We start from the raw sequence: 19,267 nt of genomic DNA, 5'->3' as shown, positions 1-19,267 counted from the left end.
GCGCCGTGCCGGGAGCGCGGGATGAATTGCCGCCGGTCAGGCCGAGCGTCGGCGAGGTGTGGCGGAGACCAGACGGACGCCGCCGGCAGCGGGCAGCGGGTGGGGAGGGGAGGCGCGGCTCGTGGGACTCAGGGGAGGTTTGAGAGACGGCGGAGACGCGGGCAGCTCTGAAAGGACTGCGGTGGTGGATAACAGTTCGAGATATGCATAGAGGTCGTGAGCGACTGAGTGACGGTCCTCATGAGATGTGCGCTAGACTAAGTCGGCTTTGGCTTGAAGGTCAACATTGTCGGGGTTCATGTCTGAACATGAGGATACCAGTCGAATAGTTCAGTCATGTTTGAAGTGTGAATCGTTGGTCGTGTTGGTGAGTTATGTTAATCGTTCCTTCCAGAACTGGGGGATGGCAAATCCCTCAACTAACCGTTAACATCTTATCACGAGTTCGAGATTCAAACATCGCTCAGGCTGAAATAGAGGCAGATAATTGGTTCTTAGAAGAGAACCTGATCTCCGTAAACCCAGAGTTGAACTGCTGTTAGATTTAAGCTCATCCGACTGTGAACACGACCGCGATGAAAAGATTGCGTCGCTGTTCAACCGGTGAAGTCAACCTCGATGTAAAAGCGCTTTGAAAGCGTCCGAACAGGACGAGCCCCACTGGAGGTGCGTGCAGGCAGTCATAACTCACTCCGCCGCCCGAGCCCCGTGGAGAAAATTGCAGCCTTTCGACATATGCGCCCGCACATGCAAACCCGCATATTTGGGCCAATGTAACCTGCGCGTGAAGATGAATAATGGACAGCGTACGCCGCTCTTTATACCGGCGCACCTTGTATATCACGTTGACACGCATGCTCGACCCGCAAGTACGCAATTCCGGCCGCATTACAATTGCGGTTCCGCTATCCGGCGGGTCATTCGTCGCTCGGTCAGAGGCCGGCCGGCCCGGCCGGGCGCGGCGGCACGCGCGCGCCCCTCCATTTGTACCTGTCCTGGGCGCTGATTGCGGCTCAGTCCTGCCTGTCCGGGTGACATTTGGATGTCAGGCTGCCGTCACAAAGGCCGTCGGGCCGCCGGCGGCCGCGCGCGGTCGACGGTCTCCAGGGGTGCTTTGCACGGCGCGGTGCAGCCGAGTCGACGACCGGCGCGTGCGGCGAGTCAGAGTCGGGCGCGCTGCAGTCGGGAGTCTGGAGTCGAGGCGGTCACAATGGCGGGTTGAACAGCGCGGGCATGGGAGAGATGTGCAGCGCGGACGGCGGCTGACTGGAGCAATGGGTCTGCCGGTGCGAGACCCGTTTTGATTTCGACCACGCTTTAATGGTGCGGAGTTCTAGCTGCTCGCCATGATAAACTGGTAAAAAATTGTCGCTCCCTCAGCCGACTTTCTTCAACAATAGAACTGTTGCCTGGACGACCCAGGTCTCAGCGTTCAATCGCGTGTCCGCCAGCGTCATTTATCCTCCGAGCACCCACGGAACCTGAAAGCCACATATTAACAGGTGGCTTTCAGCGAAACGGCCACAAAATCAGCGGCCGCCTGCTCTGTATGCGCGTGAGCGTGGCATGTTTCAGCAGCGTGGCCGCGGCTGATTGCACTCGATGGTGTCCGAGCGGCTATTTTCGCCGTGGCCGCCGCCTACGTGTATCGACCGACCGCGGCGCCGCCGGCTACGCGTCCAGACCACGGCAGCGGCACCCGACCGCACGCGCCAGCCGCACGCGCACGCACGTCCGGCGCGCGTGCCGCGGCGTGCGTCGGCGTGCCGGGAGGACAGCGGACGGGTGGCCGGCAGGGACAGCCGCGCGCCGCCGCTGCCACTGCGCTCTGTCCACACCGCCGTCGCCGGCTGCTGAGCTGGGTGGAGGTGACAGACCGCGACACATGGCTCTCCTCCCCGTGACTGTGAGCACTGACGCTGCACCGGAGCAGGCGGGGAGGGGCGAGCACGGGCGGCAGGTCGGCCGCCGCCGCTCTGGCGCGTCTCCGGACCGCAGGATAGGGGGCACTGGGGCGGCGCTGACAGGCGGAGCCGACAGACGCGGGCCGTTTGCGGCCTGTCGGCTCGGCGGCCGCGGCAGGAGCCGGTGACGACGGACGGTCTCCGGCCCGCGTCGGCCGATTGCCAATGGGCTCTGCCTCGACCGCGGACGGATCTGTTCGGCAACGAAACGCTCTGCTCTCGTGCTTCTTGTCCAGTGGCCAGTGCTCCTCCGTGGAAGCGTATATTTAGTGCCTGAGTGCGAATTTTGTAGAGCGTGAGCTGGAAGGATTCCACTGGATGTTAGTTGTTTGATTGCAAGCTGATTAGCGAATCGTAAGAAAGTTCCCAAATCGTCGGGGATCTGCTTAAGTCGGGCAGCACGGTTGACACATATGAAGGCCCCGTTTGAAGGCCCCACACGACACGCGCACTGACTTCGCCATAACCTCACTTGCGCGCAGTTGAGTCAACCTCGTCTTAATCTCCAGATCACGTGGAGCAGACAAGTCAGAGGAATAGACTTCACTGCAAATCCGGCTGACTTGGCGAGCCTCGCGCTCCTCCCACTAGATATGTACACACGATACAACGGAGCTCAGTCAGCACTGATGACAGACTTCCATGACAGAACATGACATGACGCGCATGACAGAACTTTACAGGATCTCATGCACTCTTGAGACCCATATTGTTCTCTCATGTCGGCACTGGCATGTTCCTGCTCATAATCTGTCCACCTCCAAACCCCCTCCCCCTCTCAATTCAAGGGAACTGCCAAAGCTTGACCTCGCTCTGCCCTGACTCTTGACCCCTGACCCCTGACCCACCTGCGACCTCCAGCGTGGCGTTCCGGCTGCGCGCGGTGCCGTGCTTGTTGCGGGCCTCGCACCAGTACGTGCCCGCGTCGTCCTCCTTCCGGTTCTGTGTCACCTCGACGAAGTAGAGCGAGCTGCCGTGCAGGAAGAAGCGCTGCGGCCCGGCCGCCGCCGCCAGCGGGCGGCCATCTTTGAACCAGCTGACCCGCGGCGATGGGTCGCCCTCGGCCTTGCAGTTCAAGGTCACTGGCTGGCCGCGCACCACCAGCTCATTGGTCGGCTGCTCTGTGATCTTCGGGGCGCCGCCACCCGCTGCGGCAAAAAGTCAGAGAGGTGGGTCAAGACCTGGGGGGGGGGGGGGGGTCTGTGTGCTGTGTATTTTGGGCCGAGTGGGGCAGCTGGAACGTCGCATCAGTGCGACGGCGTGTATAAGAAGATGTGTGCAGGGGTGTAGTTTGCGGTAGACGTTTATTTGATGCTCGGTTTATGGGCGAACGATAGAAAATGCCTTGAAGTCTACGTCAGTGCTATCGCAGTCCAGAGGTACCTCTGGATCAAGGATAAATTGGTCACATGTTTATTTTCTATTGGCAATGCCGCCCTTACGGCTACTGGCGATTGCAAATATTGACCTCATTACAACATGTCATTTGATGTGCAAGCGAACCTCTGGAAACGCTCAGGCCGACAGCAGCAACTACAGTATACTAAAATTAGCATCTATCAAGTCTAATGTATCCCAGGAGAGCTCTAACTTTAACATAAACCCAAAACACATGACGGCTATATGACCTCAGCCTTAAGCACTACGGGCGCTCTGAGCAATCGATATCATCACGGAAAAGTTGCTAAACGTTTGCCCGTCTTATCCAACATCGGCCACCTTCGGTTCATTGACTGGATGGAACGTCGCAGAGATATGGAGCATTTAATGCCTGAGTGACATGCTAATCTGGCGGCATTTCAGGCGTTGTGTGAGAAACGGCTTATGCGCGGTGGTAGTGCGGTGGTCGGTGCGTTCAGCTTCGGACCTGTCGGTCCTAGGATCGAATCCTGGCCACACCATTACCGCATTCTATAGAGTGTCTGATTAATTCACTCCATACTTAAATGGCCCAGGCGGCATATGAGATGTAAAGCCTCGATCACAGTTTGTATCAGTGCTAAATAATTACTATTTTTATTTTTCTGATAAAAGGGCCTTAATCCGCCAGGCTCTCTGTAATAACAAGTCAAATTATTTCAACACCACAAGGTTTCTCGAAACACTACACTACTAATTACGCTTATCACTCACGGAAGACATGAGACCGAGAGTGAGCGATTAAATTGACGCTCATCACGAAAGCATTAGAAAGGAAATGTTAGAAATTCCCACCACCTGAAACGGTCCATTTATTTTCTCTGTGAAGACATATCAGTCACACAGGAGTCAGTTGGCCGAGCCAACTTCCGTGGGTGTCGGGTACGTCCGTTAGGCCCAGGCCCAATTGACTTTCACTGGCTTCAGCAGACCAAGTTCAGCCCCGTGAGCTCGATTGTTTTTTGCCTCCCCTTCCGCCTGAGACCGAGGCAAAGTTGATCATGGTGATCGGAAATTCAAGTGCCGTGATTTCTCCCAGGTGCGCACCCGTTAATAATTTGCTCATTAGTCGATTTGCTTCCCATGCAGCCGCCTTTTGCATTCTCCGCACATTATCGGTAATTTCTTTCCTCCCAAATGTTTCATATCCATTATCTTTTGGAATAATTCGGTCTTCCCATTATCTCCATCACTATCTTCTGATGGACTTGTACACACCCAGAACTTCCCATACGTACTATCAGCTATACTCAACCGTTGCTGAAGTTAGAACATTTTGTTGCATGTGGAGCTACAAAATCATACCTTGGCGCGCTCCGCCGCACGTCCCACGTCATAACGCAACCGCTCGATGCCTCGCATAGCTTATGTGTATTGGTCAGCTGTAGGTCCGCTTTCTTTCGTCGCATCCCAGCTCTCGTTACGTATTTATGTGAGTTGGACATCCTTTCTCGAAACCGTAAATTGGCAGCTTATTGCACCTACTAGATCCTTAGTGACGTTTTTTACACAAACCACGTTGCTAAACACGCTGACAACCAACGGCACGCGCATGCCTCATGAGCATATGCATGCAGATCCAGTATGCCAACAGAATCGAGACAACAGGACTGGCGTAGCATGTGCCCGCACGCAGGTAACGCTACAGGTCTGCATCGGATGCGAGGCCGCGGTGGGGCGGGCCACACAGCACCTCTTCACGCGGCCGGATCCCATGACTCCTGCACGTAACTATACAGTCCAACTATCGCATTACCGCCGGCAGCACCCTTGATATCGCATGCCACCGTCAACTAACTCGATAACGGTCGCCTTGTTAGGCTAGCATAGCCAGCAGAGGCCCCCGTCGGTGGCCTTTTGGTGGTACCAGTGGGCTTTTTACTCAACACGTCTCTACGGTGTCTACAGTGGACAGGGTTGGACAGAAGCGGTTCCTCGGACACAGCACAGCTGGTGCTGACTGAACGTTTTATGCTTCGCTGTGAGTTTTGATCACGCACGCAGACAGCTTTGGAGGATAACTCGCCGAGTTGGATGGCCCGACAGGCCAGCGGAAGCCTCCGACAAGATTGCGGAAGCCTCCGACAGGATCGTAGAAGCCTCCGACAAGATCGTGGAAGCCTCTGACAGGATCGCGGGAGCCTCTGACAAGATCGCGGGAGCCTCTGACAGGGTCGCGGAGCCTCCGACAGGGTCGTGGGAGCCTCCGACAGGATCGTGGGAGGCTCCGACAGGATCGTGGGAGGCATGTGCTCCTCAACGCATTACATCACCACCATTCGTCTGTTCGCACCTCATTTCCCGCCCATCGCTCCTCTCCAGCGCTCATCGCTGCTGGCAAGCAGCCGGCATCTAAATTTAAGGCGGTGCTTAACGGATGAGTCTGACCTCAGGTGGAAGAAGCCGACCAATCACCGTCGGGCCCGACGCACGCGAGAGGTCTGTCGCCTCATGACACTGCATATTTCATTTTTCTATCGCGCGGCCAGTTTAGAGTCGTTGGTTTTTTAACGATTTTGTCATCTCTGTTCCGGCCACGTGTGCCCCATACTTTGCTACAGCGTCATCCGAAGGGCCCCGGCTGGACGTCTCATCTCTCGCTCCAACATCCTCCTTCGTTCCTGGTCATCTTGTGCTCCTCCCACATCGCAGGTGTGACGGCTCTGTCTCTGGACCCCACACCATCCCTTGCCCCGAGTCATTTCTTGGCTCTGCTGCGTCGCACGCGGGGCACACCCATGTCACGTCTCTCTCACGTTCTTGTCCCGACATCGCCATCTCTTAACATCACACCCTCCTGAGTCACCTGTCGCCCTCGGGTCGGGTCAGGTCATATACTGGGTCGAACGTTCCCACCTCAGGGCCCTCATCTCTCAGAGTTATGTCATTATTCTGTTTCTTCCGCGCCCCAGGTGGGAGGTACCCCTCTCTCAATCTGTCCACCTTTTTATCTTTGGTAAATCCCTTAGTATTTCAATCCTCCTCCGTCTCAGTTACGACGCATGCATTTCTGAACCCGACACCCCGTGCAGTCCCTGTCCATCGTCAGTCCCATTTCCAAAGCCCAGGTGGGCTGTTTCCATCGCCGGACCCAACACCTTCGTGAGTCCCTGGTCACCTCCGGACCGGACACCCTCCACGTCCCGTCCGTCTCCCGTCCCGGTCCCGCGGCGCAGGTGGGACGTCTCCATCTCCTCCGTCCGCCTCGGCCGTCACGCCCGCGTCGGCACGGAATGCACCGGCTGGCCGGCGCCTCGAGTGCATTTCGCCCGCGGCTATAAAAACCGCTCGCCGCGCTTTTTGCCGCCGCGATCATTTGTCAGCATTTGCATGATACACATCTCGGCGGAGGTGTGGGCGAGCGAGGGGGGGGGGGGGAGGGCCGTGACGGACGGGAGGGGCTGCAGACGCCGGACGGTGCGACGCCGGTCGCGGTGGGGGAGCTCCCCCGCCGTCGGCCTTCTCCGCCGGCGGCCACAAGGCGACGGCGCAGCCGGGGCTGCCAGCCGGCCCTGGAGATCGTCCCGTAACTGTATCGACACGGGGTTTATTTACCCGCGGCGGCGGCGTCGCGCCCGACGGAAAGGTGGACGGGGAAGGGGGCCGAAGGGGGAGCGGAAGGGGAAGGTGCCGGCCCCTCCCCGCGACAAGAAACACTGGGAATCGACCTAAGCCGGCGAGGGTGGTGGAAGCTGGGAAAAAGTGGTCGGCGTTGCAGGTGGCAGCAAGAAGTCTGAAGGGGGGAGGGGGAGGGATGTGAAGTGGCCACGGGTGAGCGAAAGGTCCAGGGGAATGAATAATGCAGTTGTTTATTTGCGTTTCAACGGCGGTAGTTCACATATACAGGAAGTAATGTGGTAGCTGGAAGCGCGGAAGTGGGGCTCGGAAATACACACTGCGTGATTGATGACGCTAGTGACACCGACATAAACACAGGCGGCCCGCCTTATCTGGAGGACGGCGCATCGCATCTGTAAGGGTACCGCCTGCAAACGGTCGCCGCTGTTTTCGGCAACACCGGCAGTGAAAATCGCACATGTGGGCTGGAGCGACCATTGGACACGGCTCCCGCTTTTGGCGCCACCTGCGAACGGAATCCAAGTGTGACGCGTCGCGCCCGTCTCCCCAATCCGTCACCCCTTTCGCGGCCGCGGCGGTGTCGCGTTTCGCCCACGCTTCATTGGCAGGCCACGCCTTGAAACGAGCGCGCCGATTAGCCGCTCGTGCAAACAATCGACCGGCGCCGAAACAGCCGGCGGGCGTTGCCAAGGCAACACAAGCGAGGCAGTGTCACACCGCCAGCTGGGCTGCGCCGGGATCGCCTCATCTGATGACCGCGTTGCCAGACGGCCGCTGACAGTAATCTGGCAGAGCATTAGGGACCATCTAGACGACGAAAGACGAATCGGTCTAATGAAGGCGATCAGTGGTGACATTTGTGGAGAACGACGGCGGCTCGCTGATCTCGGTCGAACGCTGACGATGCTACGGTCACGCTCTAAAACGACATTGTGGACTGCCTGTCACGAGCGACGGGAGACGTTGCGGCTGTCACGTGCTCTGTCAGGGGAGCACCCCGAAGACCGCCTCCTAAAGGCAAGTGATGTGCTAATTCCCTGCAAGAGGTTGTTTGAACGACGCGCATCAATTCGTCTGTCGTGTGACGACGTACTGCCGGTGCAGCGGGCCAGATCAGATTCATCAGCTGGCAGACGAGGGCGGTGCGGCGTGGTGCGCTCGTGCCTGGGCACCCGTCCACCCGCCGGGGGTCATCTGTGCACGTCCGGAGCCGACGGCCCCGACATCTGTCAACTGGATTCAGCTGTCAAACGTCAACTCCTCTTGTAAATGGCCAGGCTGCTGAGTGAATGTGCTACGGGTCAAAACGCGCGTTTTTCTCGTGACAGAGAGTCCAGTTTGTCTCGGTGGGACGTCTAAAAAGTACGCATTGAGCAACGAGGTCGAGTCTATACTGCCGAAGCTGAGGCGCCTGCCAGATACACGATCTGCGCTGTTAACGAATGATCGGTTGGAAAGCAAAACCCGATCCGCGCGAAGGTAATGCTCCTTGATGGTGGAGCGCTTTAAGCCGTGGTGGGTGATCATTCACGACCCGAGTGTACCCAATTTGCCGCGGCACGCATGCATTTGAGCCCTAGCGTGCAGTCCAATAAGTTGATCCATTTGCCGACAAGTTCGGGCAGCTCTAATAGCTCAGTCAGCCGTTACTTGGAACTCCCCCCTCCCCCTCCCCCCCCCCCCCCCCTGTTGCCGCCCGGCCACCCCTCGTTCCCGGCGCATGGAAGCCGTAAAATGATCGCCGCCTCAACGCCAGTTTAATGCAAAACAAACATGGCGGCCGGCGACGGCTGCCGCTGCCGGCCCGGGGTGCGTGAGAGAAAACCCAGCGCCGCGGCGGCGCGATTGAAGTCGTGATGGCGGCCGCGGTCGCCGGTCATGCCACCGAGGCCGGCCGACCGCCGCCATAAACCGTTAATTGGGGCTGGCAAGCCCGTTTCATCCTGCGGGATCGATCGCCCCATTCATTAACCGCCGTCCGAGAAGCGACGATCGCCGTCGATCGCCATCGGTCGCAGCGCGTCGTCGATTGGTTCGTCGAATCGACGGGCGGGAACCGTAGGAAGCGTGGACTTTCGTTGCAGGTGGACTGAGTCACTCACCCAGCGCAAACACTGCGAGCGAGCCCATGCAAAAGCGGACTGACTGCCACGTCACCGCTGGGAATACGCTGCCTGTCTGCGGCTTGGCCAAAATGGACCCCTGTATCCCTGTGTTTGCCATGAAATGCGCATGTTGTAAACTGGCAGGTCAAAACACCACATTAGGTCAGATTTTATCCCAGATGTCACGCGTTTCTCTCTCTCTCTCCCAGGGTGAAGCTTCCTTTTCAGTTGAGGAGGTTCCATCCCCCACCGAACTTTGACTTCTTCTTCCCCAATTTTGAGTAAAAAGTGGGCCGTGCCGGGGAGAATCCCGCTTGCTGGCGCTTTTGTGGGTACGTTGTGTCACTTTCCCTGCTCAGCCCCTACAACTCATTTTGAGAAGCTAGGCTCCAGCTCTTTCCTTTATCTTCGGGACATAGCTGCTCCCATAAGACCCAACACTGAATAAGCCATTACACAGTCGCGGAGCTCATAGTAGCTCTGACGGCTAGCGCCACAGACCTATGCGGGCTGCGACGAGACGTTACCTTCTGAGCTAGCGAAACTGAGCTAGGCGAAGTGGATCCCCTGAAAAGTTAATGCCGTGCGCTTCAGACCGGCGATTCTGACGCTCACCATCGCAATTCCTAAATTGGAAGCTCAGCACCACATCACTCACCGATCACTTGCCCAATGCCTTCGAGAGCTGGCTCGGGCTAAAACTGAACTCCAGGATCAGTCCGCGTTTTCCAGGACATCAGCGCCGCCCCTCCCCTCCTCCCCCGGCGGCGAGAAGACCTTGACCTCTGCTTACACGGATGACCTCTGATCGTCCGAGCGAGGGAGGCCGGACTTGCCACATCGTGCAGACTGATTGCCTAGATCCGGTGGGTGGCCGTTACGGTGTTTGTGCGGCCCGTCCCTCAGCCCACTGCGCTACTGCAGCCTGTGGCATGACAGGCGACCTGCCACGGGGACACCAGTCGACCGGCCGTGTCACGCGCCAGATAAAGGGCACTGGTGAGCTGAATCTGACCCGCAGTGTTGAACTCAAGATGGTATATCCCAACATGCGTAGCACAAAAGTCGGGGCTACATTTGCCGTCAGGGTCTCTAGATATCAAAAGTTGACTTGAATATCCATTTCGTAACATGGTTACCACCTGCATTCAGGAAATTCATACGGTGGGTTCAAATAATGGTGATGTAGATGGTGCTGGATATTCCGTATTGTAGCCACCACAGAGATGCAGTGTGAGCATTCATCATTATAGGCTGGCCAAGGGCGCTCTAATAGATCGAGAGCACTGTCCGTTGGGCTGTGCTTTCACTCCGAGTGTACACGTGGTTGGCGTCTATCGAATGATACCCACAAAGTCACACATATACCCTCGTCACAATGACCGGATACCGCACGAGCGTGTATCAAAGCCCACGCGACACGCTTACAGCCACTTACTGCCGAGCAACTGGCGCAGAACCCGGCGTCAACAAACAAGCTAAAAGAACGTCCCTGCGGGCGAATACAGTCGAAATAGCGGCAGCAAACACCGCAACATACGCCACGCGGCATTTGCCCAGCCCCTTGTCGCCGCCACTCACGGCATATAATTAGACCCCACGCCCCTCCGCTCGTTAAGCTTAAGACAACACGGCCTGATCAGCCGTATTGGCCGGCTGGGTCGCGCCCATATCGACCGGCCAGGCCGTCATCGCGGCTGCTGAGTGGGCCGGTCCGAGCGGCGCCGGGGCCCGCCCCGCCGGCGCCCCTCCGTCCCGCCGCGGGGCGTCGCGTGACCCGGCGCGGTCGGCGATAGGCTGCCGAGTTCCACCGTGACGTGGCTGCTGACGGGCGGCCCGAGCACCACGTGATCCCGCTGTTTTCCGCTGCGTACTCGCCGCTGTTTGGTTTTGTGCCCTAGGGCACGTCTCGGCCAAGGGCGGGCTGGGAGTCGCGCGGCGTCACCGCGCCATGGTCGGTCCTTCAGGGCTGACCTGTCGCCGCGCTGTCCCGCGTGACAGACGGGGCCCGCGGTGGCCCGGAGCCAGCCGACCCCACCGCGAGCGCCCGTCATAACGGACTTGACTGGGTTGTTGACTGACGGCTGTCGGCTTCGGATCGGCTCGGAAGCTTCTCAGAAGATCCGATCATCGTAAACAGTAGCTACACCGCGCGGCGACGTCCCGCTGAAGGATCCAGGAGGGCGGAGTCGGCAGAGCAGCATTTAGTGGTGTCGAGCCCGAAATATTGCGTTGGCGGTTACCCGGGAATAAGCCTAGCGAAACAATTTTGGACTAATACCCCCGTAATGCGGTTTTTGTCATATTGCTTTATTTATGATAGTTTTATATTTGCATAATCCCGCCTCGCCTTAGTGCACTATGCTATATGTATGCCCGACGCATAGCGTACAGCAGTATACATGTGTGTTGTGTGATTCGTTCACTGAAACATGACGCTAGAAGCCGTGTCAGGTCCAGTTCATACGAAAGATCTGAGGACGGTCACCGTCGGAAGACTGACCGTCCCTGAGTCTCCTGGCTTTCCTACGACGATTGAGGCTATTACTGTTGTCTTATCGAAATGAATGAATTGAGGACAGAATGAATTTGTGAGCGTTGCCTCCCCGTTCGACGAGCCGGTGAGCAGTCGACAGCTCATGATGTAGTTCACCTGGACGCATCCGTGAGCTGCTGGCTGGTCAGTGAGCGCCGTCTCGTGCTGCTCAGACCCCACCCCGCGGCCACCCGCCCCAGGCGGCCAGACGGCCGCTCCGCCGGCCGGCGAGCCGTCTGAAGCTGTCTGAGCCCCGCCTGGGCGGCGCCGGTCACTCCCGTTCATCCTCCAAAGCCGCCTCCGAGGCGACTCTGGGCCGGCTGGCGTCGGGGCGCCGGGCTGACGGGGGAGCGGGGGGAGGCGTCTGGAGACTGACCGTCCCCGGAGTCACCGTCGACGCCCCAGGCCTGGGGTTGGTCTTGGTCAGGCAGACCTGTACTCTGATCCAACACGGTCAGTCTGGCGCGTTCCGCCAATCAGAGCTTTCCTCGAGCCAGTGACGGCCCGGCTACCACCAGCGGGTACCGGCCCCGCCTGGCGGCAGCCGGGGGCGTCCCTCACGCCGTTTTTGACCAGCTGTGGCCAACGGGGATCAGCCCAGCCTGGCAGCAGCCGATGACGTCCCCACCCCTTCCCTGACCAGCTGTGGCCAACGAGGATCAGCCCAGCCTGGCAGCAGCCGATGACGTCCCCACCCCGTCCCTGACCAGCTGTGGTCAGCAGCTGTCAGCCCAGCCGACAAGAGGCGGGGAAATCCCTCACTCACACCGCCCTGACCAGCTGCGGCCAGCAGCGGTCAGCCCAGCCGACAATAGGCGGGGACACCCCTCGCCCCGTCCGTGGCCAGCTGTGGTCAGCAGCCGCCGGCCCAGCCGACAACAGGCGGGGACACCCCTCACCCCGTCCCTGACCAGCTGCGGCCAGCAGCGCTCAGCCCAGCCGACAACAGACGGGGGCGTCCCTCACGCCGTCCCTGACCAGCTGTGGCCAGCAGCGGCCAGCCCAGCCGACATCAGGCGGGGAGGGACGGCGCCCAGGCGCCACCCGCATCGATTGTCGTCGGTGAATCAATTCCGCGTCGCCACGCGCCGTCCGGCCGGAAGCTATTTGGCGTCTCGGCGCGTGGCTGGGGCACGCGGCCGTCACAAAACCCGCCGCGATCCGTCCACAAAGCCGGCTCGGAGGCAGACAATTAACCGAAATCTGGCCGCAAAGCACCCTGTCGGCTGTCGTCGTGGCCGACGAGGTCAGCGTCAGGCGGCAGGATCAAGCGGGTCGGACTGCCGCGCCGCAGACAGCTGACAGGTTCGCAGCGACGCGGTCGAGCCAGCTCCGAGCGAAGAGCGGCGTCCGTCGGCCCGCCGGATACGGCCTCACTCGGCCACCGCGACGCCGCTCAGACCACATAAACACCGACGTTTTCCGCGGCGCTCGGACGGCGGACAGCTGCACGACGCGTCTCTGGAAACGCTCCACGCCGCATGTGGTCGGAGGCTAGCTCGGACGCGTCGGTCGCCGTCGCCCCGGACGACACGGCGGAGGTGAGGGGGAGGCAGAGGGGGTGGGAGGACGTTCGCGGAAGTGCGACCGGGCGGCCATTGTGGCAGCCCGCGCTCAGGCGACCGGCGGCTGCAGCCGGCTGACGCTGATGCCGCGCGTCGACAGCGACGCGTCGGCATCGACGATATACGCGGCCATAACCCGGCAGCCGTACAGAGCGGCCGGCTTTAATGGCTCATTACTCGGATCAGGCGGGACCGGACCCGTGCGGTAACCCGACGCCGGGGGCTGGGCGCGGTCTCGTGGCCGACGCGAGGAGCGGGCCGCCGATGAAAAATGGCCATAATCGGCTCATCTCCGGCGGCTTTCACGGGCCTTTTCGGGCGGTGGCGGGGCGCGCGCCGAAGCGGCTGTCTTTCATCGGCGAAGTCATATCGGTTTGGGGCGTGTGCTATGTCGGCGCTTAGCCTGATCAGGCGCGTCTGCCCGCGGCGGGGGCGGCCGCTCGCCTGGAACGTACGAGGTCGACCGCCACCCCAGGCGGTCGTAGATGACCGCCGATGACCCACCGGCGTGTTATGGGGTTGCGGACAGCCCTCCACCTGCTCAACAAACAACAACACCGCAGATAGCATCTGCAGGCGCGCGTTAACTGGCCGAGCAGCGGCTGTGAGTGACTACCATGCCCACCTGGCTTCGTTCTCTGGCGAGGTTGTGCGGCTCGGTGTCGAGCGTTTCCGGGCAGCCCTGCGGCTGCAGCTGCGGTCGCGCGGACCATGCTCAACTCATCCGGCGACACCCTCCGAAACGGAAATGTGATTGAGCTTGATGGCTGAAACGGCACCCCTCACCGGCGGTCATGGTTCACGAGCACAGACCGCCCGCCAGCACAACATGTATGACCTTTACAAGGGCACCAAGCGGCACGGTTCCAAGGTACCACGAGCGGTTGAAGCGGATTGTAAATGTTCCCGGGTCCAAGTAGCGATCATGGAAAGAGCAATCGTATGGCATGTGTATCGTGTAGTACCTACATACTGCGCAGGTCCTCAAGCTGGAGCGCTTTCCGGATGGCTTGTACGCGACCCACTCGGTCCCTCGCTTTTAATGGTTGAAATGTCCTTTCTCATGCAGCAATATGTCTGATACCGGATGTATGAATAATTCGATAACCTAAGCACAAGATAAAAAGGCATCAACGGTCTCTGACGACGCCTGACAAAAAGCATCAGCTCGTGCTGGCATGCAGTCCACCCCCGGCTGAGCTGCAGTACTTTGTCCTCCGGCTTCATGTAAAAGCTTGACTCGTGTATCGTACATCGATTGAGGGGCCTTAGTGGTGCTTTCGAACCTCTGAGGGTCCTGAGGCTCAGATCGCATCTGAGGAAGGAGGCTTCTCAGATCACCCATGTGGACTGGACCACGACTGTGAGGACTATGGGGACTACTGATGACTGATGACTATGACTATGATGACTATGATGACTATGCGGACTATGAGGAGTTGCATGAACACAAACCCTAAATCCGTCCCAGACTTATCACAGACCTGCTCCCTGAGCTCCGGCCAGCGCACTTTGCTCCCGGCCGGCCGGTGTCCCCCCTCCCGCTCCCAGGGGGTCTGCAGGCGGGCGGGCCGCGTGTCACGCCGTGATCGGGCGCGCTGGCGCCGTTGGTCCGCCTGTTTGACTAATGTCTGGCTGACGAGGCGCTCGCGTGTGGGCCGCCGGCGAGCTGACCCGACCAACACCCCGTGCCAGCCGCCCGTCGCCCCGCAGCGCCTCGGGGCGCGTGGAAGGTCAGGCGCCTCGGGCGGTCACCGAGCGCCAGGTCAGGCTCATTGGTCATGGTCTTGTCGTAACGGAAAATTAGGAGCGTAATGGGGTACCGCCTGACGTCAGGTGTAAGGAGTATAACCCTGGCACGGCTGGGGGCTGGGCTCCCGATGATCATTAAAACATTAATTCAGTGAAAGTTTGGGTGACGCAACTTCAAAGGAACATGCGTCTCCAACCGAAGTGAGAATGGCACGATGCATGTCCATGTTTGATCAGATGAGACTCGAATGTCGGGCCGGCTGTAACGCGCCCGTAATGGCGCATGACACGGCGTGCTCGTGAACCGCCGCCGGCGTGTCAGCACTGAATACCCGTGTCGTCATTATTGCAGGCAACGGCAAACTGGAGCGGGGCTCAAATTACACCGATAAACTCGCAACTCATGTTCTTTTGTCAGCTGATTATGGGCGGCGGACGGCGGAGTCCGTGGCACCGCACAGGCGCGTCATCGTCTGTGCTGCAAGTCGTCCGACGCTGGCTGCGGGATTGCAGTGTACGTATAGATATGCGGTCATATTTCAGTGGAGTGACAGCAATGGCGTACCCGCCCATCAGATATTAATGCAAAAGCGGGAGCGCGTTAACGCGCGCGGACATAAATCAGCCCCAAAGCATCCCACCTGCTCCCCGTGATCGGCCGCCGTATTTCATAGGTCGGATTAGCTTTCAGCACTCGCTATTGCATGGATAGGACGGCCAGCGATAGTCAGCTGCCTTTAGCGGCGCCTCAACTCCCTCACACATCCCAGAAGCATGTCAGCTGACGCCCAGTTTGTCAGGCTAGACGAGACGTGGGAGTTTCTACACGGCATTAGTCATCTGAGCTGGAAGGGTCTCTCGCCTTTGAACATATGTTTTCAGTATGGATGAATTTACACTGAAAGCACGCCTTAAGCAATTCGTTTGCTGCACCTTGAACGCGTTGCGCCTCCAGTTCAACGCATCTGCGTGTATTGCTAGCCCTCGCACTCTCGGACGGAAACGCAGTGAGTTATTTTTCGCATCGCACGCCACAACGACCGGTCGTTCGCGCCTCTCTCGCACCCGATGCTGTGTTTTTTTGCTGGTTCACGTACACACAGTCCTCCGTCAATCTCAGCTCGCCGGGCTACACAAAGCCGGACGGAAACACCGTCCAGCTGCCGTCAGCTGAGATGGGCGGGGTTCAGTTCAGTTCAGCTCAGCTCAGCTCAGCTCAGCTCAGCTCAGCTCAGCTCAGTTCAGTTCAGTTCAGTTCAGTTGGGCTCAGTTCAGTTTACTTCTTGTTCAGTTCAGTTCAGGTGATTTGAGCGTCGTCCCACCTCCGCGGCGCGGCACGCAGTCGGCGTCTACATGCAGTCCGTCGGCGGTCATAACTCGCCGGGTCAGCGAGGTCGGCCGACAGCCCGTCACAGCTCGAGGGCGCCGGTGGCGCTGCCGTGACCTGTCGCCGCGGCCCGGGGCGCTTTGAAGTGGGGTTCGTGACACGGCTTGGCGGGCCGCGGCCGTCGACGCGGCGAGGTCAGCCCGTCACTCAGCCCGACATCAAATGGCGCCCGCGAGTGACACACACCAGCACCCCGCCCCGCCCCCGCCAACCCCTCACAGGGCCGACTGACGCCTTGGACGCGCCCAGGACCTCGGGGAGGGGGAGCAAGGGGGTGTCAGGGAGAGATGACAGCGCGATTTGGTATCGATTAGGGGAGGCTGGCTGACAGTTTTAGACGTTGGAGCGACGTGAGCTTTCTGATCGACATACTCGTTCGAAGGTCTATGCGAACGTACCATGCAGAATAACAAAACAAAAAACAAAAACAGCGAATACCTGAAATGGGCCTGAATTTCATTTCGTTATGCACAGGTGTGCTCATTGGTAAGTCATTCGACGGATTGCGAATTGCCAGTTACAAAAATTGTTGGCGTTCGCGTTAGACGAACGAATCGGAAGTTCGTTACGCTCAGAGGGTGCAGTCGAGCCTATGCAGCAGATATTCCAATGACCCGCGCCCTGAGACCTGAACCCATTCAGTGAATGGTCTCCTTTTCAGATGGTCTTGGCAAGCTCCTTAATTGGAGCGTTTTTGGGATCGTACTTATGAAGCTTCTTACTTGCGCACATATCAGACAAGAGCTTAAGAATGCTATTTAGACTCGAGTGGTTTGCAGGTGTAATACAACAGCATGCGCCTGAGCTTTGAAGCAGGTTCCTTTCGTGCTTTCGGAATGTTTAAAGGTGGGGCGTTCCCTTTAAAGGAAATGTTTCACATTCGAATGGGGCTTTGAACTGGGACAGCCGTCTTGAAGATCATTTGGTGCAGTTCCCAGCCCTGCACTTCATGAGGCCTAAACCCTTCTTGTTTCTAAGCTATACGCCCGTAAGGATGTGTGACTATTTCGGGGAGACTATTTCAAGGTCACCCAGGCATCCATGACGCCGTAATGACGTTATTCAAAACCCGCCATTCCATTGGCCACTCGGCGACCAAGGCCAAGAGAATATAGTGGTCGTGGCGTTCATATCTGGCGTCTATGAGCACGATTTTCAGGTATAACGGCCGTCGATAGGCCCTCAGCCAATGTTGTGCAAGGTGCGATGGCATTAAACGATGGTGTATTGAGAAGCTCGCTTATTGAACAGATAACTGTTGTGTCTTGAGCAGCCTTTTCCACTTAAAACCATACCAATAGTTATGAGTGAGCTTATTTCATCACATTTGATGCTTATTTCAATATCTTTAACTGTGAAACATTCTCTGCAAGTGCGGCATGTCAATAATAATGTTCAACTTTGAATGGTCTAAAGCTGAGGCGCGGAAATATCAGATCAACTAAGATGCCGAATCTCGCGTGTAGGGTCCTTGAACTCTTTTTGAGCTTTTACACATCAGCTAAGCTCTGTCCAAGAGCACAGATACTTAAAATGTTTGATTCCTTCAAAGTACGAGTGCCGCCAGAGTTGCAATAGCCATGTTGATATTGTTAAACCGATTTCATTCGCATTTCGAAGAGCAACCAGCATCTGTTATTAGGTAGCAATCAACCAAGAGTGAAATTGTAAACTGCATGCCTGCTGGTGCTGGTTGTGTGGTTTGTTCCCAAACTCATTTTGAGAACTAACGAGAACGAGATGCATTCAAGCGTGCAAAAGATTAATTTCTAATGGAAATCATTCCGACCCTACTTTATGTCCTTGTATACATGCCAGTTGATGGGAGACAATTTCACGGGCTGTGACAGTGCAATGTCATGAGGCCGTGACAGTGGGCTGCAATCCGGAAGTAGCTATTCGCTGAGCCAACACAATCGGAACTGCCGGAAATGGTTACACCGCAGCTGATCAGTGCAGCCACCACGTCCCTGCATGCAGACTGCTGTCGACACGCCGTCGCCCGTCGTGCGACATTACAGCACAGCACTGCGTCCACTCGCAACACATCCTCACACCTGCAGCCACAGCATCCTCGTAGCAGCTTACTCACCGTTCGCCGCGTCGATGAGGACAAGTCCAACGAGAAGCGCGAGGGCCGGGCGCCGTCGTACCCGGCCCGCCATAGCCGCCAGCACTGCTGCCCGGGTCGGGTCGGGTCAGGTCACATGCTCGGCCGCGCCGGTGATATGTGTGGGCCGCGACCCGACGGCGCGTGGACACCCCACCCCGTCGCTTCGCGCACTGACTGCGGCAGAGGCGGCCGGTCCGCCGGGCTGGCCGGCGCCGCCGCGGAGGTGGCGCCACCCGTCGGCCAGGCGGGGAGGTGGGCAGGAGGCCGCCGCGGTCCGCGGGGCTGAGGACCGAGCATCAGAGATAGGGCGGTGCCGGCGAGCAGGGGATGGTCTGCGTGGTCTGTGATGATGAAGCGGCGCCATGGGAAAGGCAGGTCGGGGATAGTATGACTCCATAAAAGGCTTGCGATAAGAGTGGGACGCAGCGCTCAGATAAGGAGACGGTGCCAAAAGGGTATTCCACAGAGGGCCTGAGGATGGTTTTATTGTTTCGCGATAAGGACGGATGGAAAGACCCGCAAGGATATGGTTTGAATATCGCGACGTTATCCAGCATAGATTCCCAGACCGCGCAGGTAGATGGGGAAAGGTGAAACCTCATTGCCCACTCGGGGTATACAAGCAACGACATACGGAGCCCGGCCGGATGAGCCGGGCGGTCCACTGGGATGTACACGCGGCCGTTTCACACCTTAGCATAATGGGCTGCCGGGCCCACGTTGGAGATGAGATGGTCGGAAACTGCAGCACTCATGACCCTTAAGTGCCTGGTCTGTGTGGACCACGACCCTCACGCGGCACTTTGCTACAAGGAGAGAAGCCATGCTCGGTACTGGAGCTGTACTT

General features: G+C 58.3%; 1 protein-coding gene across 1 annotated transcript in view; it reads right to left on the bottom strand.

Annotated features, from left to right (window-relative positions):
* Positions 1-18,582, bottom strand: part of LOC119105251 (roundabout homolog 2) — a gene marked incomplete at its 3' end in the record, with an annotated part of 32,281 nt that extends 13,699 nt beyond the window's left edge. Inside the window, 2 exon segments of the mRNA XM_037228722.1 lie at positions 2,813-3,112; positions 18,400-18,582. Of these exon segments, the coding sequence (XP_037084617.1) occupies positions 2,813-3,112; positions 18,400-18,472 (373 nt within the window).
* Positions 18,583-19,267: the final 685 nt, after the last annotated feature.

The sequence above is a fragment of the Pollicipes pollicipes genome, unplaced genomic scaffold (genome assembly GCF_011947565.3).
Source record: "Pollicipes pollicipes isolate AB1234 unplaced genomic scaffold, Ppol_2.1 Scaffold_2555;HRSCAF=2994_pilon_pilon_pilon, whole genome shotgun sequence".
NCBI lineage: Eukaryota > Metazoa > Arthropoda > Thecostraca > Pollicipedomorpha > Pollicipedidae > Pollicipes > Pollicipes pollicipes.
Note: the sequence above shows the minus strand (reverse complement) of the source record. Positions and strands in the feature narration are given on the sequence as shown.